General features: G+C 50.0%; 1 protein-coding gene across 2 annotated transcripts in view; it reads left to right on the top strand.

The window, feature by feature from the left end:
* ATP8A2 (ATPase phospholipid transporting 8A2) overlaps positions 1-22,815 on the top strand; it is a 301,962-nt gene that overhangs the window by 29,906 nt on the left and 249,241 nt on the right. The window contains exons 1-2 of one of the 2 annotated variants that reach the window (XM_029048280.2): positions 5,933-6,002; positions 12,996-13,143. In XM_029048280.2, the coding sequence (XP_028904113.1) occupies positions 5,987-6,002; positions 12,996-13,143 (164 nt within the window). In that variant the 5' untranslated portion in view covers positions 5,933-5,986. Of the gene's footprint in view, positions 1-5,932; positions 6,003-12,995; positions 13,144-22,815 lie in introns of those variants that run through there. The other variant, XM_029048279.1, reaches the window with a different exon arrangement.

Genomic DNA, 22,815 nt, shown 5'->3' with positions numbered 1-22,815 from the left:
ATGTACAGAGCACTGTTCTAAGTGCTGGGGTAGACACAAGGGAATCGGGTTGTCCCACGTGGGGCTCACAGTCTTAATCCCCATTTTACAGATGAGGTCACTGAGGCACAGAGAAGTGAAGTGACTTGCCCACAGTCACACAGCTGACAAGTGGCGGAGCCGGGATTCAAACCCATGACCTCTGAAAAGCCCGTGCTCTTTCCACTGAGCCACGCTGCTTCTCTAATAATAATGTTGGTATTAAGCGCTTACTATGTGCAGAGCACTGTTCTAAGCGCTGGGCGAGAGACAGGGTAATCAGGTTGCCCCACGTGAGGCTCCCAGTTAATCCCCATTTTACAGATGAGGTAACTGAGGCACAGAGATGTTGAGTGACTTGCCCACAGTCCCACAGCTGACAAGTGGCAGAGCCGGGATTCGAAGCAATGACCCCTGACTCCCAAGCCCGGGCTCTTTCCACGGAGCCACGCTGCTTCCCATCCCACCAGAATAAACCTCGGAGCACAGCTAGGCATCATGCAATGGCTTTCCAGATCTCTGGTCATGTGAGTGTACTTGGATCTGTACCTTTTATTTACCCCTCCCTCAGCCCCACGGCACTTAGGTATATATCCATAACTATTTATATCAGTGTCTGCCTCCCCCTCTAGACTGTAAGCTCACTGTGGGCAGGGAACGTGTCTACCAACTCTTTCGTGTTGTACTCTCACAAGTGGTCAGTACAGTGTCCTGCACCCAGTAAGCGCTCAATAAATATGATTGAGTGAAGCTAGCAGGTATGTGGATGCCTCAGGGAAATTAGCATTTGAATGTCGGGATGAACAATCTGGAGTCTAAGATGTGGTAGACTTGGAAAATGGTTGTTTTCGTTTCTGACAACAGTTGGTCCGACGGGGTAAAAATATATCGCTGCTGATTAAAGATATTACATTTTGTTTAGATCAGAAAACACTTAATGGATTTAAACAATCAGCCTCATTCTACTGTTGCTGTACAAATGGTTGATTTTTTTTTTTTGGTAACAGTAAGGAAACAAAATGAGTACCAGGAAGCCTTTCTTTAGTCCGCTTTAGTGCTCTGCTAAATCGTTGCTGTGCATGTGAATTTGTGCCTCTGGTTCAGAAATGGGAATCCTGGTCTGATGCGCTAATGAACATTTGTTAGCTAGTCTCGTTACTGGGAAAATGTGGTGAGCCAAGAAAATAGATGGATATATATTTCTAATCAATTACTCTAATAAAGTGCTGAATCTTCAACTCCTGAAAGGGGAATTTATACCTGAACTTTGCAAAAAGGCATGCTGCGGCTGCTGTAAATAACCACAAATGGATTCTGTATTCCCAGTGGTAAAATGCCAGGTTCTGAGGGATTCCAGATTAGGACACAGTGCTCTTCTGGAGCCCGGGCCGAAATCTGGGCACAAAAGCATCCCAAGAGGAGACACAGTGTGCAGGGTTGACTTGGATCTTGTGTGTTTACACTCCTCCTTCACTTAACCTCCATAGTGTCGAGCCCGGCACGGGTCCTCTACTTTAATACCTGCAGCCCACCCGTCTGTACTCCTCTGCACCTGCCCCAAGAGCCCCTTACCGCTGCCGGTCTGTGACTCTGTCGAGACGCTGGGTCGAATAAGGAGGCTCGTGGGGCAGGTGTCGGGCAGACAACCTGCCCCCTTCCCGACACCGCCTCCCCTCCGCTCTGCTGCGCTTGCTTCCGGGCTGGGTGAAGTGCAGGCCTCTAACCCGAGGTATTTCTCAGAGACTCCTGACCTACGTTTCCAAACTGGATGGGATAATCAGAATCCAGGGGAACACTCAAGTAGTCCTAAGAGGTTTCCAGGTGCTAAGTGAAGCGTGGCTCAGTGGAAAGAGCACGGGCTTTGGAGTCAGGGCTCATGAGTTCGAATCCCAGCTCTGCCACTTGTCGGCTGTGTGACTGTGGGCGAGTCACTTAACTTCTCTGTGCCTCAGTTCCCTCATCTGTAAAATGGGGATTAAGACTGTGAGCCCCACGTGGGACAACCTGATTCCCCTATGTCTACCCCAGCGCTTAGAACAGTGCTCGGCACATAGTAAGCGCTTAACAAATACCAACATTATTATTATAAGTGATGTGTGTGGGTCAGTCCTTCTCGTAGACCCCCACACTGCCTGTTGTGATCAAGGCTGCAGACCACCATGTTACAAAACTTACTCCCATCTCCTTTTCCAAACTTATTGAAATGCTCTAAGGGCATGGGCCAGTTGGTAGGCGAAGTGGTCAGTTCTCCTGCGTACTCACCTCATTGCCAATTAAATAACAGGTCAGGGGGTTTGCGGTGGCCTTGAGATTTTTTTCTTAAGCGTAAAACTGGTTTGATTGCTTTTTTAAACTAGTTTTCCCCTTCTGGTTTTAAATACTCTGCTCCCATTTTCAGAGAAAAGTGTTTCTTTTAAACATTTGATGTGCAGGTTTCCATTCTAATGGATCGAGTGGTGAGCTGAAAAGACGTCGCAGTTCACGTTCAAAGCACGCTTCTGTGATTTTAACCACGCTCCATTAACTTTGAGGCTGAAACCGATGACTGTATCTGCCTTTGCCACTCAAAGCCTGCTCCCCAGCTGCACTTTCCTGTTCAGGTGGCTGATCTGAAGGACAGCCGTGGGTACAAGGGAGGCTCACCAGTTGCTTGAGGGCTCTTACACTAGCTGGCCAACATGATCGAGGGATCGCAGAGACCAAGGGCTAGGTGAAGGCTAAGGTGGACCTTGGATCATCGGGAAGTTTTGGAGCCGAGGGCGAGGGTCACCTCCACCTTACAACCAATCAGAGGCATTTACTGAATCCCTTCTGAGCACGAAATAGTACTAGCTACTGTACTGAGCATCCATGCAGTACAATACCATACTACTGAGCTTTGTTTTTGTCTCTGTTTTCTTAGTGTCTTGTTTCATCTTTCCTTTTGTATCTGTTGCCAATTCCCTCTCCCCCTTTTGATTTTTAGATTGTGAGCCCTCTGAGAGCTAGGGACTGCCTTAATTCCCACTTGGATATCCTTTCCCGGCATTTAGTACAGTGCTCTGCACATAGAAAATGCTTAAGAAATACCATTACTACTAACATTTCCTGACCACAAGGAGCTTCTACTCTAACCAGTGAGATAAGCATAAAAATGTTTCCAATGGAGGGGGGATCAAAATAAATCGACTATGCCTATATACTGAAGATGGGTAAAAATACGCAAGTGTGAGAGGTGACATTTGGGAGAGAGCAGAAGCAAGATGCATATTCTCTCAACTTAAGAAACAGAGTATAGTGGAATTGGGCAAAAATAGTGGGAGCAGGAGGAAAAGCAAGGGTTCAGCAGGAACTACTTCAACTATGAGGATTAAATTGCTGAATAAATACTAGAATATATAACTGTAAATAAACGCAGAAAAATATTCACGGGTAGGTTAGTGCTGAGGATAGGAATAAAATACGGAATTGCTAAGGGTGATTGATGCAGCTAGGGTGTCATTATAATTAAGGAAGACTTCCCGGAGGAAGTGGGGAATTTAAATTTACTTGGTCAACTACTCCATTCATTCAGTAGTATTTATTGAGCACTTACTATGTGCAGAGCACTGTACTAAGTGCTTGGGATGCACAAGTCGGCAACAGATAGAGACAGTCCCTGCCGTTTGACGGGCTTATCGGGGGAGATGGACAGACGAGAACAATGGCGATAAATAGAGTCGAGGGGAAGAACATCTCGTAAAAACAATGGCAACTAAATAGAATCGAGGCGATGTACAATTCATTAACAAAATAAATAGGGTAACGAAAATATATACAGTTGAGCGGACGAGTACAGTGCCGTGGGGATGGGAAGGGAGAGGTGGAGGAGCAAAGGGAAACGGGGAAAAAGAGGGTTAAGCTGAGGAGAGGTAAAGGTGCCGGGGTAGAGACAAGATAATCAGGTGAGTCCCTGCTTCACATGGGACTTGTAGTTTAAGTGGGAGGTTGAACAGGTATTGAACCCCAACTTTACGGATGAGGAAAGAGAAGTACAGAGAAGTTAAGTGAAGGACTTTGAAGAAGGGGAGAGCTGTGGTCTGGCAGATTGTTGGGGTGGGGGAAGAGTTCCAGATCAGGTGAACTGGCTAAGGAAGGAGTCGGAGGTGAGATAGTCGAAAGCAAGTAAAGAGTTAGAAGGTGAGGTTGGGTGGGGTGGACCTGGGGAATAGCGGGTGAACAGAGTTAATAATAATGATGATAATAATAATGGTATTTGTTAAGCGCTTACTATGTACCAAGCACTGTTCTAAGCGCTAGGGTAGATACAGGTTATCAGGTTGCCCCAAGAGGAGCTCAGTCTTAATCCCCATTTTACAGATGAGGGAACTGAGGCACAGAGAAACTAAGTGACTTGCCCAAGGTCACACGGCAGACGAATGGCAGAGCGGGGATTAGAACCCATGACCTCTGACTCCGAAGCCCGTGCTCTTTCCACTGAACCACGCTGCTAGAGCCAGCCACGCTGAGAGAGACGATGCGGAGAGCACTGAAGCTGAGGGGAAGGAGTTTCCACTTGATGCAAGAGAGATGTATCTCTGGAGCCAACTCCATACAAGCCACTCCTCCCTTGTACTGCTAGACCTATTTTTTTTCCTAGATAGAACATATGGGGGCAGAAGGGGGAGAAGTCACAGGGGCCCAAATATGCCTGAAGGATACAGCTAGGATAGATAAAAGAATGATCAGATCAGATTATTGAAGGAGACCAGGTTATTTTATCCCCCATCTTACTGTTGCTTCTGCTTACAGGCTTTCCTCCTGGCTCTTCGCCTGACTAAACAACTTCTATGTGCACTAAGCTATTTTCTCATCGGTCCAGTCAGTGTTTATCATTATTATATTTTTGGTATTGAGACCAGTTGGTATTAGGACACAGTGCTCTTCTGGAGCCCGGGCTGAAATCTGGGCACAAAAGCATCCCAAGAGGAGACACAGAGTTTAGAGTTGACTTGGATCTTGTGTGTTTACACTCCTCCTTCACTTAACCTCCACAGTGTCGAGTCCGGCACGGGTCCTCTACTTTAATACCTGCAGCCCACCCGTCTGTACTCCTCTGTACCTGCCCCAAGAGCCCCTTACCGGTGCCGGTCTGTGACTGTTGAGACGCTGGGTCGAATAAGGAGGCTGGTGGGGCAGGTGTCGGGCAGACAACCTGCCCCCTTCCCGACAATGCCTCCCCTCCGCTCTGCTGCGCTTGCTACCAAAAATGTTTGCACTCAAAATTCGGCAGATGTGCTCAAATCAATCATATATATTCATTCGATAGTATTTTTTGAGCACTTACTGTGTGCTGAGCACTGAGTGCTTGCTGGGTACCCAGCATTATACTAAGTGCTTGGAAGAGTAGAATATACCAGAGTGGTTTTTTTTTTGTTTTTTTTGTTGGCATTTGTTAAGCGCTTACTAGGTGCAGAGCACTGTTCTAAGCGGTGGGGGAGATACAGGGTAACCAGGTTGTCCCACGTGGGGGTCACACACTTTTAATCCCCATTTTACAGATGAGGGAACTGAGGCACAGAGAAGTGACTTGCCCACAGTCACACAGCTGACATGTGGCAGAGCCGGGAGTCCAACTCATGACCTCTGACTCCGAAGCCCAGGCTCTTTCCACTGAGCCACGCTGCTTCTCCAGAGTTGATAGACAGGTTCCCTGCCCACGAGGAGCTTAGAGTCTAGAGGGAAGTCTAATGCGTTCGTATGAGAGGGCAGAGCTAAGGAATGTGAAATGTCCAGTGGAAAGTGGTTGACACTGCAGTGTCCTCAGATGTTGTACCACACAAACAAAAGGAATTCCGAACAACGAGAGAACAACTGTAAAATTCCCACAGTTCCACTGCCTCTTGATTATGATGAAACAATCTATGGAATGTAGTCATTTCCACCCTCCTCTTCCTCCTCTTAGACAAGCTGTGGTGTGTTGTCAGGAAGTTATCCTGTGTGGGCCTGCATGAAGAAAGGACCAGGTTGGTACTAGCTAGTTCGGTACCTCTGAAGCTAAACTGACTTTATGGATGGAGAGCCTCCTGTCTGGGAATTTTCCCAAGTTTGGCTCCCTGCTCCCTCCGCCTCCCTTTCTTTCTTTTCTCCTCCCTGGCCCCCAGACCCTTTCTGAGCCATCGGTTTGGGCAAACAATGGGACGGTTCGAACCCTTCAGGGGGTGTCTTGAAACCAAAAAATCCAGGTTGACTCAGCCAGTGCCGACAGTGACTACTTTCCCCGCCTCTCCCCGTCGGTCAGCCGGTCGTATTTATCGAGCGCTTACTATGTGCGGAGCACCGTATTAAGTGCTTGGGAGAGTACGATGTAACGGACCATTCCCTGCCCACATCTAGCTTACAGTCTAGAGGACTGTAATCTCTCCTCCACATGATCAGTTTCATCTTGCAGTAAAAAGGCTTTACGCCACCTAGATATGTCAGGTACAGTACCTGCTTTTCTAAGTACTCTATCTGAATAACTTCACTTTTTTACGTCTCTTGATCCCTGGGTTTTTCTTCGATTTATTTCTGCTAACCGTTGCCGCATTCGTTTATCTGGGCGTCCCCTGTTCCTTCGTAGGGTTTCATCCCAGTGGCGTGTTTCTCCTTATTTTACCCCTGTTGGAGACTCTTAAGTCTTTCTTAAAGTAACCAGGCATCTCACTTGCATCGAAGTAGTCCTTCTTTCATTCTTTATGTCTCCGGATGTTGGCCATCCGGCCCCAAGCACGGCCTGGGCGGGTGCCGGTACCCTCCGTGGGCACCCCTAAGCAGCAGGAATCTAAATGGGGGCTGCTGGAGTGGGGAAGAGACCTCCCTGGGCTTGGAAGAAGGATGTTGGCTCGAACAGCGAGTGAGAGAGGGAAAGCAAAAGGAAAAGCAGAACTGTGTAGACTCTGTGGCCTGCTGTTCGGAGCAGTTCATCACCCGGTGATGTTGACACCGGTGTGGAGGGTGAGAGCGTAGGTGGACCACCCTGTTCGGCCTGGCTATCATTTTCCCCTCTAGACCATAAGCTTGCTGTGGGGAGGGAATGTGTCCGTCTGTTGCTGTATCGTACTCTCCCAAGTGCTTAGGACGGTGCTCCGCACACAGGAAGCACTCGATAAATACGTTTGAATGAATTCCAGGGCAACATCTGGTCTCGGGTAAACCATCCAAGTTGGTGTCCTGCTGGGGGTCACAGCCCCTTCAGATCTGCAGTGGAGCCAGGCTGAGCTAAACTGCTCTGGGCTGAGCTAGATGCCTGGCTTTCGTGCAAGGGACAAACCAAGTTATGCTTCTTATATAATAATAAGAATGTCGGTATTTGTTAAGCGCTTACTATGTGCAGAGCACTGTTCTAAGCGCCGGGGTAGATACAGGGTGACCAGGTGGTCCCACGTGAGGCTCACAGTTAATCCCCATTTTACAGATGAGGCAACTGAGGCACAGAGAAGTTAAGTGACTTGCCCACAGTCACACAGCTGACAAGTGGCAGAGTGACCTCTGACTCTGAAGCCCGGGCTCTTTCCACTGAGCCACGCTGCTTATATGATTCTTGGCGGTCTCACGTCTCCTAATTACGTCGGATGACATTCTTAAGAAGAAGAAAAAATAATGGCAGTGTTTTCAGTGGGCACTCCTCAAGTATCCAAACCGGAGAGGCATGTTTAGTCATTTACTGAGGGTGTGGCTTCCGTGACTGAAACCTTCTCTGTTTGTAGTCGACAAAAATCAAGCAAGGGTAAGAAGTTAGGGGATTTTTTTAAGGTTGAGAAGGAGTGAAAGTGGCGAAGCCTAGTGACTTTTGCAATAATATGAAATCCTGATCATTCCCATCTCATTTATGCTCTGCCAGAATTAATTCTCTAGAAACACTTGGGCAGACGCTATCTTTGGAGAGACAGAAAGAGAGGTATAGCAGACTAGGGCTCTGAAGCGAGTTCACGTCTGTGTGCCAAGGCTGGAATTATACTGAGACTCTGCATTTGAAAAGCATTTCCATTGTGCTTGACTTTAAAGAGAATTCAAAATAATCTCGTCCCTAGTTTGTTGTGCCAAGACTGACGACGCCGGGGTGGAGAGGGTTGGCCAGACACCACACGTGCTGTTCAGTGGCTAGAATGGAGCATTCGTGACAAAGAAGCCTGGGAGGAGTGGTACTTGGTGGCACACGGGGCTTCTGAATCTCTTGGCCCAGCCCCGGTTCTTCATGTGCAAACGCCACCATTGGGGACAAGATGGTGGGAAGGGACTGACGGGGTCTTTAGAGGTGTTAAATGGTTTGAGGAGGATGGAGCTGATCGAGAGAGATGAGGAGGATGGAGCAGGAGGAAATACATTTCCGTTTCAACTGGAGAAATTTGCTTTGGCACAAATATTTCCTGGCAAAGGTTGAACGTAAAAACAGGTTCCTGAGGGCACTGGATCTTTTATAAGCACAGGGTAGATGAACATCTCCCCGGAGTGGCTTGGGGCAGTCCTGCAAGAAGGAAAGGAGATGGACTGATGGCCTCTCTTGTTCCTTCAAGCCTGAGGAACCTCTGGCTTTGACTGCTGGAAAAGAATCTCTTAAACACCTCTCACTGCCTGGGTTTAAAGTCAAAACATTAGCTGATTCCTCAGGGTAGCGATATTTAAGTGGAAACCTGTATTGCCTTCAAGCACCTACCTTGCCTTGATGTGTCCTGCGTAAATACTAAAATATGAAACTCTTTTAGTCTACATTAATATACTATGCTTTAGGATCAAGTGGTTTGGTTTTTGAAACCGTACACTTATATGGAGAAAACAGGGTTTTTTTGCTACGTTCATTTTCATGGACTCTTGAGAGTTTGATTAATTTTGCAGTCATTTTGAAAATTCTATTTGTGTCCACTGAATGAACAAAGGCCACCCTCTTGGGGTAACATAAAAAGAACCATTAGTCAGGTTTCACTCCCTTCGCTACTAAGATTGCTGTGGAGCAGTCCGTGTCACTGGGGAGTGCAAAGTCCCTTAGACCGTACTCTCTCCTTCCGCTGAATTAAATTCAATTGCTCTCTCCCCTCTTCAAAGCCTTTTTGAAGGCACACCTCCTCCAAGAGGCCTTCCCAGACTAATCCCCACCTTTCCTCATCTCCCACCCCCTTCGGCATCACCCTGACTTGTTCCCTTTGTGCCTCCCCGCCTCTCGGCCCCATAGCGTTTATCTACATATCTGTAATTTTATTTATTTGTATTCGTGTCTGTCTCCCCCAAGCCCCCCAGGACAGTAAGCTCGTCGTGGGCAGGAAACGTGTCCGCTAATGCTGCACTGCACCCTCCCAAGCACGGTGCTCTGCACACAGTAAGTGCCCAATAAATGACTGAATGAATCACATTTATTGGGCACTTACTCTGCCCTAATCCTCCTTGACCTCTAGCTACCTCTGACGCTGTGGACCACCCTCTTTTCCATAGATCTTGCTTTTTTCCGTATCGCAGCACTCACCCGGTTCTCCTCCTTCTACCTATCCAACGACTCCGTCTCCGTTTCATTTTCTGGCTTCTCTTCCAACTCTCACCCCCTAACTGTGGGTGTCACCTAAGTTACTGTTCTGGGCACCCTACTCGTCTCACTTTACGGACCTACTCTCGAGGAGCTCATATGGTCTCTGCTACGACCTCCACGTGGCTGGCTCCCAACCTCTCTAGCCCCAACCTCTCTTCCCCTGTTGAGTTTTGCACTTCTTCTTGCCTCCGGGTCATATACCCACTTGGGTGTCCCACCGACGCCTCACATTCAGCATGTCCAAAACCGAACCTGTCTTCCTCCCTCAACACGCCCCGCTGAACTTCCCCGGCTTGGCAATAACACCGCCGTCCTCCCTGTCCCAAAGGTCTGCTACCTTGGCATCGTTCTTGACTCCTTACTGGCTCTCAGCTCTCACATCATATCGAGTGCTAAATTCTGCTATCGTTCCTTCAAGACATTTTCTGGATCTACTCCTTCCTCTCCACCTGGCTCAAACACTCAGCCTTTCACTCTTAGACTGTCGTACCAGCCTCTTCGCTGTTCTTTCTGCCTCCAGTCTCTCCCCCACCTGGCTGCCGGGGGTCATCTTCCTGATATGTCGATCAGCATCCGCCTCTCCATTCACAAGCCTTCAAAGCCTATATTGTAGTCTCCCAAGTGCTCAGTACAGTGTTCGCACACCGTAGTGCTCAATAAATACCACCGGTGATTGACGATGTCCATCTCGCTTCACAGCAAACTTTACGTTGGCTTCCAGGTCACCTACCGGTTTTCTCCAGAAGCAGCGTGGCTCGGTGGAAGGAGCACGGGCTTGGAAGTCAGAGGTCGTGGGTTCTAATTCCACCTCCGCCACTTGCCAGCTGGGTGACTGTGGACAAGTCACTTGACTTCTCTGTGCCTCAGTTGCCTCACCTGTAAAGTAGGGATGAAAACTGTGAACCCCACGTGGGACAACCTGATCACCTTGTATCTACCCCAGTTCTTAGAATAGTGCTTGGCACACAGTAAGCGCTTAACAAATACCATTATTATTGTTATTATTATATCGACTCTCCTCACCCGCTGTTCCTCAGCCCCATTTTCATTTCTCTCCCCACATCGCTTTCTGACTACTTTTTCCTTCTACTCTTCTCACTCTGACCCTTGGCTCATGCTGTTCCGGCTGGAAACTATCCCCATGCTGAAACCTGCCAGACTTCAGTCCCCCCACATCTTCAAAGTCCTCCTTTTAAAAAAAAACACCCCAAAACACTTCCTTCAAGAGGCTTTCCTTGATTGATTCCCAAGTCTTAACAAAATCACAGCTGCCCAAGCGCTTATGAATTTATGCCTACCTTCAGCACTTACGTATCTTGCAACTGTACACCCAATTACTTTGATATAATCCTAGCATATTCCCTAGTCTTCCGTAGTTATTCTTTGTTCTTCCTCCAGCTTCCACCATTTGTAAACATTTTGTATGTCTGTTTTCTCCCCATCGATTCTAAGTTCCTTGGCTTTAAACGTGTTGAACTAACAAGACCATATGCCAATGGGTTTTTAGAAGCGGGTATATTTTCTTAACCAAAAAATTTGGAAGCGTTTCCTCACGGAACCATTTCTGAGGACGTTTTTAGGCGCGTTGTTAATCAGGGATGTATAAAGTAAGGACTTCTCTGATTTTTCCGACTTTTCCGAGGAGGAGCACGGTGTAGAGAAGCAGCATCGTGTAGTGGCTAGAGTCAGGGCTTGGGCTTCAGAAGGTTATGGGTTCTAGTCCCGGCTCTGCCACTTGTCTGCTGTGTGACCCTGGGCAAGTCACTTCATGAGAAGCAGCGTGGCTTGGGGGATCGAGCCCGGGCCTGGGAGTCAGAAGGACATGGGTTCTAATCCCGGCTCTTCCACCTGTCTGCTGTGTGACCTTGGGCAAGTCACTTGACTTTTCTGGGCCTCAGTCACCTCATCTGTAAAATGAGGATAGGAGTGTGAGCCCTATGTGGAACAGGGACTGTGTCCAACCTAACTTGTATCTACCCCAGGGCTTACAAATAAGGCTTGGCACATAGTAAATACTTAACAAGTACCATTATTATTATTATGTTTTTTCTTCAAAGACGAAAGGAGGGCGGGCTGCCCATCTGTCTGATTCTCCCCCCAAAACCCTTTAGCCCCACGACTGACTCACCCACGCTGCCGACTTCGCCTGAGGAAGGCCCCGGGCGGCGTCTGGGGCCTCTGTCTTCTATTCATTCATCCAGTCGTATTTATTGAGCGCTTACCGTGTGCCGAGCCCTGTACTAAGCATTTGGAAAGTACAATTCGGCCACAGACGGGGACCATCCCTACCCAACAACGGGCTCAGAGTCTAGAAGCGGGGAGACAGGTAACAAAACCAAACCAGTAGATAGGCATCGACTTCTAGACTGTGACCCTGTGGTTGGGTAGGGATCGTCCCTGTTGCCGAATTGTACGTTCCAAGCGCTTAGTACAGTGCTCTGCACCCGGTAAGGGCTCAATAAATAGGACGGAATGAATAGCATCAGAATACAGGGACAGTGAGCATAGAACCCATTGGACTTTCCCAGCGTTCAGTACAGTGCTCCGCACCCTCTAAGGGCTCAATAAATAGGACGGAATGAAGAGCAGCGGAAAAAATACGGGGCCGGTGAGCATAGAACTCATTGGACTTCCCCAGCGTTTAGTACAGTGCTCTGCACCCCGTAAAGGCTCACTAAATAGGACGGAATGAATAGCATCGGGATAGATGGGGGACGGCGAGCACAGAACCCAACGCGCTGTCCCAGCGCTTAGAACAGTGCTCAGCACCCCGCAAAGGCTCAATAAATAGGATGGAATGAACAGCATGGGGGGAAATAGAGGAACGGCGAGCACAGAAGCCAAAGGACTGTCCCAGCGCTTAGAACAGTGCTCAGCATCCAGTAAGGGCTCACTAAATAGGCCGGAATGAACAGCATGGGGAGCCATCGAGGGACGGCGAGCACAGAACCCAACGCGCTGTCCCAGCGCTCAGTACAGCGCTCCGCACCCCGTAAGGGCTCAGTAAATAGGAGGGAATGACCAGCATGGGGAGCCATCGAGGGACGGCGAGCACAGAACCCAACGCGCTGCCCCAGCGCTTCGCGCAGCAGTCCGCCGCAATGAAGGGAGGGGCGGGGGGGGGGGAGAGGAGGAGGAGCAGGAGGGGGACGGTCTCGAGCCCGGGCGCGCGGCGGGGCGCGCGGGCGGGGGGAGTGCGCAGGCGCGGGCCGGTGTCGGGGTGGGCGCGCGGGTGGGCGCGCGGGTGGGCGCGCGGCGGCGGCGGCGGGGGCAGTGCGCAGGCGCGGGCCGGTGTCTGGGCGGGCGGGGCGGGCCCGGCCTCCTCCCTCCTCCCTCGGCCCGTCCCTCCTCCCTCGGCCCGTCCCTCCTCCCTCGGCCCGTCCCTCCTCCCTCGGCCCGTCCCTCCTCCCGGGGGTCCATAATGTCCTCGCCCCCCTGAGCGCCGGCCGCTGGTGTCCCGCAGGAGCGGTGGGCTCGTCGTCGGGCTACAAGAAGGCGGACGATGAGATGTCCGGGGCCGCGTCGTCCGCGGAGCTGGAGGAGGCGGCGGCGGCCCGCACCATTTACCTCAACCGGCCGCAGCACGCCAAGTTCCGCGACAACCGCGTCAGGTGAGGGACCCGCGGGGACGGCCAACACGGCAGCAGCCTTTATTTCCTTTCCTTTCCTTTCCTTTCGTTTCGTTCGTTCAGCAGTATGGAGTGAGCGCTCACTAGGTGCAGAGCCCCGGGTAGCGGACACCTGGGTTACCGGGACGGTCCCCGCCCTTTGACGGGCTCACGGTCTGATCCGCGGGGGAGACGGACGCCGATGGCAAGAAACAGAATCGATTTTTATTTGATTTCACTGCGAGGGGGGCTCCACACCACCCCCTCCGTATGAGCAGCAGCGCGGCTCGGGGGAGAGAGCCCGGGCTGGGGAGGCAGGGGTCACGGGTTCGAATCCAGGCTCTGCCCCTTGTCAGCCGGGGGACTGGGGGCCGGTCACTTTTCTGGGCCTCGGTCACCTCATCTGGAAAATGGGGATGAAGAGTGGGAGCCTCACGGGGGACAACCTGATGACCCTGTGTCCCCCCCAGCGCTTAGAACAGTGCTCTGCACATAGTAAGCGCTTAACAAATACCGACATCATTATTAACTTCTCTGCGCCTCAGTTCCCTCATCTATAAAATGGGGATGAAGAGCGGGAGCCTTCCGGGGGGGACAACCTGATGACCCTGTGTCCCCCCCAGCGCTTAGAAGAAGCAGCGTGGCTCAGTGGAAAGAGCACGGGCTTTGGAGTCAGGGCTCATGAGTTCGAATCCCAGCTCTGCCACTTGTCGGCTGGGTGACTGTGGGCGAGTCACTTCACTTCTCTGCGCCTCAGTTCCCTCATCTGTAAAATGGGGATTAAGACTGTGAGCCCCACGTGGGACAACCTGATTCCCCTATGTCTACCCCAGTGCTTAGAACAGTGCTCGGCACATAGTAAGCGCTTAACAAATACCTACATTATTATTATTATTATTATTATTAGAACAGTGCTCTGCACGTAGGAAGCGCTTCACAAATACCAACAGTTTTTGGTATCCCCCCAACGCTTAGAACAGTGCTCTGCACATAGTCAGCGCTTCACAAATACCAACATTATCATTATTATTATCATTATTATCCCCGCTCTACCCTTTCTCAGCCGGGGGACTGGGGGCCAGGCACTTCTCTGGGCCTCGGTCACCTCATCTGGAAAATGGGGATGAAGAGCGGGAGCCTTCCGGGGGGGACAACCTGATGACCCTGTCTCTCCCCCAGCGCTTAGAACAGTGCTCGGCACATAGGAAGCGCTTCACAAATACCAACATTTTTTTGGTATCCCCCCAACGCTTAGAACAGTGCTCTGCACATAGGAAGCACTTCACAAATACCAACATTATCATTATTATCATTATTATCCCCGCTCTGCCCCTTCTCAGCCGGGGGACTGGGGGCCAGTCACTTCTCTGGGCCTCGGTCACCTCATCTGGAAAATGGGGGTGAAGACTGGGAGCCTCACGGGGGACAACCTGATTCCCCTGTGTCTCCCCCAGCGCTTAGAACAGTGCTCGGCACATAGGAAGCACTTCACAAATACCAACATTATCATTATTATCATTATTATCCCCACTCTGCCCCTTCTCAGCCGGGGGACTGCGGGCCAGTCACTTCTCTGGGCCTCGGTCACCTCATCTGGAAAATGGGGATGAAGAGCGGGAGCCTCCCGGGGGACAACCTGATGACCCCGGATCTCCCCCAGCGCTTAGAACAGTGCTCTGCACATAGTAAGCACTTTGCAAATACCAACATGATTAGTGTTGTTATTCTCAGGGCCTCAGTGACCTCATCTGCCAAATGGGGATGAAGCCTGTGAGCCCCACGTGGGGCCACCTGATGACCTTTGATCAACCCCCAGCGCTTAGAACAGTGCTCTGCGCATAGTAAGGGCTTCACAAATGCCACCGTTATTATTGCGAAGCAGCGCGACTCAGCGGAAAGAGCCCGGGTTTAGGAGTCGGGGGTCATGGGTTCGAATCCCCCCTCTGCCCCTTGTCAGCTGGGTGTCTGTGGGCAAGTCACTTCACTTCTCTGGGCCTCAGTGACCTCATCTGGAAAATGGGGATGAGGACTAGAAGCCTCACGTGGGACAACCTGATGACCCTGTATCTTCCCCAGTGCTTAGAACAGTGCTCGGCACATAGTAAGGCGCTTAAATGCCAACGTTATTATTATTATTTTTATTTTTCTTCTCTCGTCTCCTCTCAGGCACCTCCCCATCTACCTGCGCCCTCACCCTTTCCCTGCCTAATAACCATCCCAATTATGGCATCTGTTAAACGCTTCCTCCTCCTCCTCTTCCTCCTCCTAATGGCATTCGTTAAGCGCTTAGTATATGCCCAGCACTGTTCTAAGCGCTGAGGTAGACAGGTTAGACTGTGAGCCCGTCATGGCCAGGGCCGGTCTCCATCTGTTGCCGAATGGTACATTCCGAGCGCTTAGTACAGTGCTCTGTTCATGGTAAGCGCTCCATAAATACGATTGAATGAATGATTAGGTTGTCCCACGTGGGGCTCACTGTCTTAAGCAGCGTGGCTCAGTGGACGGAGCCCGGGCTGGGAGTCAGGGGTCATGGGTTCTAATCCCCGCTCCGCTGCTTGTCATCTGGGTGACTTTGGGCAAGTCACTTCACTTCTCTGGGCCTCAGGTCCCTCCTCTGTAAAATGGGGATGAAGACTGTGAGCCCCAGGTGGGTCAACCTGATAACCTTGTGCCCCCCCCCCCCCGTCCCCCCCCCCCACCCCCGAGCACTTAGAACAGTGCTTTGCACATAGTAAGTGCTTAAATACCACAACTTTTATTATTAAGTCACTTCTCCATGCCTCAGCTCCCTCGACTGTAAAAAGGGGGTGAAGACTGTGAGCCCCACGTGGGGCAACCTGATCACCTTGTGTGTCCCCCAGCACTTAGAACAGTGCTCTGCACATAGTAAGCGCTTAAATGCCATCATTATTATTATTTAATCCCCGTTTTGCAGATGAGGTAACTGAGGCACAGTTAAGTGACTCGCCCAAAGCCACACAGCTGACAAGTGGCCCGAGCAGGGATTAAAACCCACAACCTCTGACTCCCCAGCCCGGGCTCTTTCCACTACACCATGCTACTATTACTGCTAATGATAATAATGGTATCTGTTAGAGGTTTACTATGTGCCGAGCACTGTTCTAAGCACTGGGGTAGATACAAGGTTGTCCTACGTGGGGCTCACTGTCTTCATCCCCATTTTACAGGTGAGGTAACTGAGGTGCAGAGAAGTGAAGTGGTTTGCCCAAGGTCATGCAGCAGATAGCTGTGTGCCAAGCACTATTGTAAGCGCTGGGGGGACCCCCATCCGGCCCCAGCACCTTGTGCAGGTGGCTCCTCCAGAGCCCCGAGCTTGGACCCGGCTGGCCAAATAGCCTGGAAATAATGCTTTTTTTGGAATTTTGTCCCAAGGACCTCCCCCCCGACCCAGCTGGACCGCATTGTTTGGTTATAGAGTTCCCCTTGCCACTTTTTTTAAAAAGAAAAAACTTCCCCCTCTTCCATAGGAATAGTGAATAAACCTGGGCAATTTGGGGAAGGAAATGTGGGCATCTCCGGATTCAAGACCCTGAGATAAGGCAGCCTATATGATTTTTTTAAAAAATGGTATTGTTTAAGTGCTTATTATATGCCAGGCACTGTACTAAGCGCTGAGGAAGATATAAACTAAATCATGTTGCCCCCAATCCCTGTCCCACTCAGGGGCTCACAGTCTTAACCCCCATTTTACAACTGAGGTAACTGAGGCAAAGAAAAACAAAGTGACTTGCCTGAGTTCACACAGCTGACAAGTGGCAGAGCTGGGATTAGAACCCAGCTCCTTCTGATTGGAATCAGGTGGATTTCATTATTGTTTTTTCCCCAGACTTAATTTTGATGTTGGTTCTATGATTGAGGGATTTAGTTAGAGCAGAAATGTAGATTTTTTTTTTTCCCTCTTCAACTGAGTTCCCCAGTTTGCCTCTAATCAGATTTGGTATTTCTCTTGGGAACAACACACTCCCTACTCAGGTGCAAAATTTTATTCCCGTTCTCACCAATGATTCTGGTTTAAATCTATCTGTGGTTGATGGCTCATACGGAATACGCTGGTAGATGAGGTTGTGGGTTTTTCTTTTGGTTTGCCCTTTTTTAAGACGAAACTTTTCAGTGGACAGGTCCGAACTTCGGAGCATGTGGGTGCAATAGCTCAGGCAGATTCGCTTCAGGATGCTTTCTGGCCAAGTTCATCTCCAAATCAGCACCATTTCCTCCTGTAACTCACCCAAATACTTGGGATTGACTCTGGGAAGAGAAGCCCTGAGGGTGGGCAGGTCACCTGGTGCTAAATTGTATACAGATTTTTTTTTGTGGGGGGGTTAGGGCGGGGGGGATGCACGATGGGCATGGAGGGAGGGAGTGACATGGATATTGAACTGTCGAGAAATGGCTGCCCCTCCACCGATATTGCCTCTTGTTGAAATATGCTTACGGCAATCTTCCGGCACGATTCCCATTTCACTTTTTCTTTCCATTAGTTCACTTAGGGTGAGGAGAAGCCCAGAGCAGCTGCTTTCCCTTTCCCAGAAAGATGGGGCTCATTGTTCAGGAGAGAGTGGTTCCATTCTCTTTAGGTTCCCGGAGCTCCCGCCTCAAAATGCAGATGGCTTGTTGAAGGGCTCCGCAAGGATCTAGCAGTCCCTTCTTCCTGCCTTTGCCGTTTAAAGCACCATATAAGGTTATAGAGGGTAGACAAAGTGGATCGTATCACCATCTCAGATCTACTATTTTTCAGAATCTGTCCCATAATCTCACAAGGTTGAAAACGGGCTAGCCAGTCCCCTCTCTTCCCACTCATCTTAGATATAGCCGAAAATTCAATGTTTGCTGAATCTTCTACTTCCTTAATAATAACAATTATGGTATTTGTTAAGCGCTTACTATGTGCAAAGCACTGTTCTCAGCGCTGAGGTTGATACGAGGTCATCGGGTTGTCCCACGTGGGGCTCGCAGTCTTCATCCCCATTTTCCAGATGAGGTCCCTGAGGCACAGAGAAGTGAAGTGACTTGCCCAAAGTCACCCGGCTGGCAAGGGGTGGAGCGGGGATTAGAACCCATGACCTCTGACTCCCAAGCCCGGGCTCTTTCCACTAAACCACGCTGTTTCTCCTAAATCTTCTTTGTCATGTGCTCATTTCTGGTAATTGGTGTAACTGACAAACTTGGCTTGGAATGCAGTTAGGAAGTTAGGATCTTGAGATGAAATATGAGTGTTCTTATGCTTCGTAAATGGTGTGGCATACACAACTTATTCAGAGTGGGACTAAAAAGAGACTCATTTTTGTAACATGAGCTTGAAATTTTTCAGAGTGGCTTCTGTTTGTCAAATTTGTTTTTAAGATTGCTTGACCGTTTGATTACTTTTTACATTGTTGAAAATATTCTTACCATAGTTGTGGTGAGACCGGGACTCTTTGTCGCTCAGGCTACGCAGCGGGCCGGAAGGAGGTTCCAAAGACAAATCCCATTTTAAATGGGACCCCACACAATTGCGTATTAAAAATTGAAGCAGGAAAAATCCATTTTTGTGAGGCAAGAAAAACTAGTTGAACCTTGAGACAGGGAGGTAGTCGGGGAGGAGGGGGGATGGGATAAAGAGCCGCCTGCAGTCTTTTCCAGCTTGAACGCTGTTTTAAAGGCACACAGAACAAATGGATATACGAAGCAAGTACCTTTCATTTCACATGAAGCTTTCATTTTAAAATTCGGTACACCCAGTCGTCCGGTAACAGGGGAATTGCATTATTGACAAACTTCGTGCAAAGGAAATCTTGCGTGCTAGCCTGCTTGATTCAGTGGCCCCACATGCGTATGATCAGCTGTTTCTTCTCTTGCCCCATCTAGTTTGACTCAGATAGCTCTATATCTAAAATGTGTGGTGAGGACAGAGGGTAATTGCATCTTCTGCACTTGCAGGCTAGGTCTCAGTCTACCAGAACTCCCACGGAGTTGATTCTTGAACTTCCAGGGACGCTCCCAATCTGTAGATGCCGGGACGCCGGAATCCTACCCGGACTCCCCTTTCCAGATTCCATGTTGTGTTGCCCCTTACGGATGGGTAAAACGGGTTGAATGAGCCAGGGGCTTGTTAACAACTCTGCTTTCCTCTGTTTGGATGGAAGTCCCTTCTCGTGGCGTGTAAAGGAGCGTGATCTGTGGCTTGATGGGCCGGTGGAGGGTTCCCGGGACCTGAATAGACTTGTTCAGCAGGAACCTCTGATGCCCGGAGTCCCCCTGGTCCGGAATCACCCTCCTTCACACTGCCCCAGACAATACGGGAAGCAGAGCGTCCTCCAAGTCATGCCGGATTTGGGGCAAACTCTGTGGTGTTGTGGTAGCTCGGTGCTCATGCTCGAAGGTCTAATAGCAACCAAAGGCAGGGGGAGAGGGACTTGTACAAAACCCTGCCAATCCTTGCTGGCCTCTCCAAACTCTGGTTCCGGCCCTTCCTCGCCGAGGGGTCCGGCTAACAGCCGAAGTGGTGGTGACATCTGACGGGGAGCCCTTCTTGCCCCGAGCCAATTCACGACCCCGGGGGACAGATCCCAAAATGAAAGTCCTGCAGTCCAGGAGGGACCTCTGACTGCTGTTGGCATCCCTAATTTCTGGACTGAGCGCCTCCAAGATAGACGCGTCTGTGTCCGTTCTGTGGTTGCCCAGGGTTTGTGCCAGGAGCAGTTTGGTGGGAGAAGGCTGGAGCTTGCTGGGGAGGGGAGACAGAGCTGGGCTTTTCAGGAAGAATGAGGTGACTGAGAGAGGCAAGGTAGGGAAAGAGGAATCGCGGGTAAGGTAACCAGTTTGGGGATGGAATGAGGGAGTCTCGCTTTCTCTTATTCTGGGTGAGGGAGAGGCTCTGTCTCAATCGACTGAGCCGGGTCACTGCTTCCCACCTCCCCTGTTCATCGAAGACGCCACCGAAGATGGGCGAGCTGTTCCCTGAACAGGTGAGCCCCTCATCCTCTTCCTTCCTTCCCTGCCCCACCTCGGCTCACTCTCGTTTTCCCTGAATCCTTGAGGCAGGGCCGATGCTGCCGCAATTCCTTTCCATTTGAGGTCTCAGGCGCATGGAAATCTTAATAATAATAATGTTGGTATTTGTTAAGCGCTTACTATGTGCCGAGCACTGTTCTAAGCACTGGGGTAGATGCAGGGGAATCAGGTTGTCCCTCGTGGGGCTCACGGTGTTAACCCCCATTTTACAGATGAGGTAACTGAGGCACCGAGAAGTTAAGCGACTTGCCCACAGGCACACAGGTGACAAGTGGCCGAGCCAGGATTCGAACCCATGACCTCTCACTCCAAAGCCCGTGCTCTTTCCGCTGAGCCCCGCTGCTTTTCATTTTACTCCCGATAAGCTAAAGGGGTCGTGCTACTTCTGTCCTTTCTCGTGTACAGGTTCTTGCTGCCTTTGGGTCTGGGCCTCTGACTCGTGTGGTCTGGACTGACCTGCACTTGAACTTCCTCCCACCCCCTCAGGGAAACTGAAATTAGCCTGAATTCCCCTCTCCCTCCCAGGATAAGGGTCCCAAATCCTAGTAATAATAATAATAATGTTGGTACTTGTGAAGCGCTTACTATGTGCAGAGCACTGTTCTAAGCGCTGGGGTAGACACAGGGGAATCAGGTGGTCCCACGTGAGGCTCACAGTCTTCATCCCCATTTTCCAGATGAGGTAACTGAGGCCCAGAGAAGTGAAGTGACTTGCCCACAGTCCCACAGCTGCCAAGTGGCAGAGCCGGGATTCGAACCCATGACCTCTGACTCCAAAGCCCGGGCTCTTTCCACTGAGCCCCGCTGCTTCTCTAGTAGCATCTCTGCGGATAAGGAAGCTGGGAATTGCTTCCCTGTGACCACGGGACCTGGGTCCCTTGGGTCCCCCCCACCCTTCCCCAAATAGAGCATCCTGATGATAATCATAATTATGGTATGCGTTAAATGCTTATTATGTGTCAAGCACTGGTTTAAGCCCTGGGGTGGAATTAACTGAATCAAGTTGGACACAGTCCCCGTCCTATATGAGACTCACAGTCTGACAGACTTGAAAAGTCCCAGGAAGCCGAAGCTCCTGCTTGTCAAAAAGTGACTTGGAGATTTGGATGGGTCCAGAGATGAGTTCATCAATAAGCAGTAGGCCTCTAAATGTCTAAAGGCTGAGTCTGCATCTTATACTGTAGCGGAGAGTGCCATCAATAATATCTGAGTGCTTTCCGTGGGCAGAGGGCTGTACTAAGCACTTGGGAGAGTACAACAGAACAGTTGGTGGGCGTGTTCCCTGTCCACAGTGAGCTTGCAGTCTAGAAGGGGAGGCGGACATTTAATATAAATAAATGACGGATATAAGTGCTGAGGGAGGGAGGGATAAACAGCATAATTCCAGCACAAAGGTGACACAGTGGGAGAGGAGGAGATTTGTCTTTAATGCAGCTTTGAGAGTAGTGAGAGCGATGGTCAGATATGAAGAGGGAGGATGTTCCAGGCCAGAGGCAGGATGTGGGCAAGGGGTTGGCGGCGAGATAGACGAGATGGAAGTATAAGGGAGGGCATCATTCGGGAACCCGGATGCAGGCAGGCAAGCGGTTGGTCATTTGGTTGCTGAGAATCATCAACAACACAGCAGTGTTGTTTGGTCTCAGTGTCCAACCTTGCATCAGTAATGGCTTGCTCTTCTTACACTTCTGCAGAAGGGGAAGAGGACGAGGACCTTCCCCCTCCTTCTTCTTTCTTCTCATCCCCTCCACCCAGGGGTCGCCCCAGCTGTTTGCAGGTTCAGGTGTGCCTTGGATTTGAGAAATTAGCCTTCCTGAGAAAATGCGATTGTGCAGCCAGATGACATCTGGGTAATGAGGCATTGGCAATGCATGACTGCCCGGCGTAGAGTAGACATGTTTTGGACCAGCTCTCTGTCCCTATCCCTGCTGCTGTATGACCTCCATCAGCAGCAAATTCATAACTGAAAAACACTCCTCAGCAGCATCCCCCTTTAAAGAGGGATTATGCTGATCGAGAGAACAAAGGAGAGCGCTAGTCCATTGTTCGGGCCGCTAGAGTTGTTTACAGAGTAACTTCCAGAATATGGGAGGCTCTGGCTAGTATTTCAAAGCAAAGTATTCCTTTTGTCTCTAGATTCTGCTCTTTCAGGAAACCAAACTTCCCAACACTTGTTGAAGTATAAATCAAGCTTAATATCTGTACTTACGTTCTCGCTAGGATCTTTATGTCTTTGTTAGGGCTACACCTTTCCACACACACGTCTTTTCCAGGAATGTATTTTTCAGTGTCTGAGTTTCCTACCTATGTTGGTTTTGTAAAATCGGATTATTAGAGGGGAAAGGTAGGAGAAGGAAAAGGAATATTGATTTTTTTTATCGAATACCATGCAGGTTGGGGTGAAGAAGGGCAACCGTCACCCTGTCCCAGTAGTCTTTGGGTGCCGTCGTCAGGGCCAGAAGGTGAGGCCCGGCTGGTCCACTGGCTTGACCTAGAATGGAATATCATTCATATTATGTGAGACAATCGGTCGTGGGCAGGGAAGATGTCTACCCACTGTTACGTTGTTATAGTATACTCTCCCATGTCTCTAGTACAGTGCTCTGCACGCAGTAAGCACTCAGATGTGTCTGATGTGAGCTAAATGTGGAGTAAATACGAGATCGA

This window comes from Ornithorhynchus anatinus, chromosome 20 (genome assembly GCF_004115215.2).
Source record: "Ornithorhynchus anatinus isolate Pmale09 chromosome 20, mOrnAna1.pri.v4, whole genome shotgun sequence".
NCBI classification, from domain to species: Eukaryota; Metazoa; Chordata; class Mammalia; order Monotremata; family Ornithorhynchidae; genus Ornithorhynchus; species Ornithorhynchus anatinus.
Note: the sequence above shows the minus strand (reverse complement) of the source record. Positions and strands in the feature narration are given on the sequence as shown.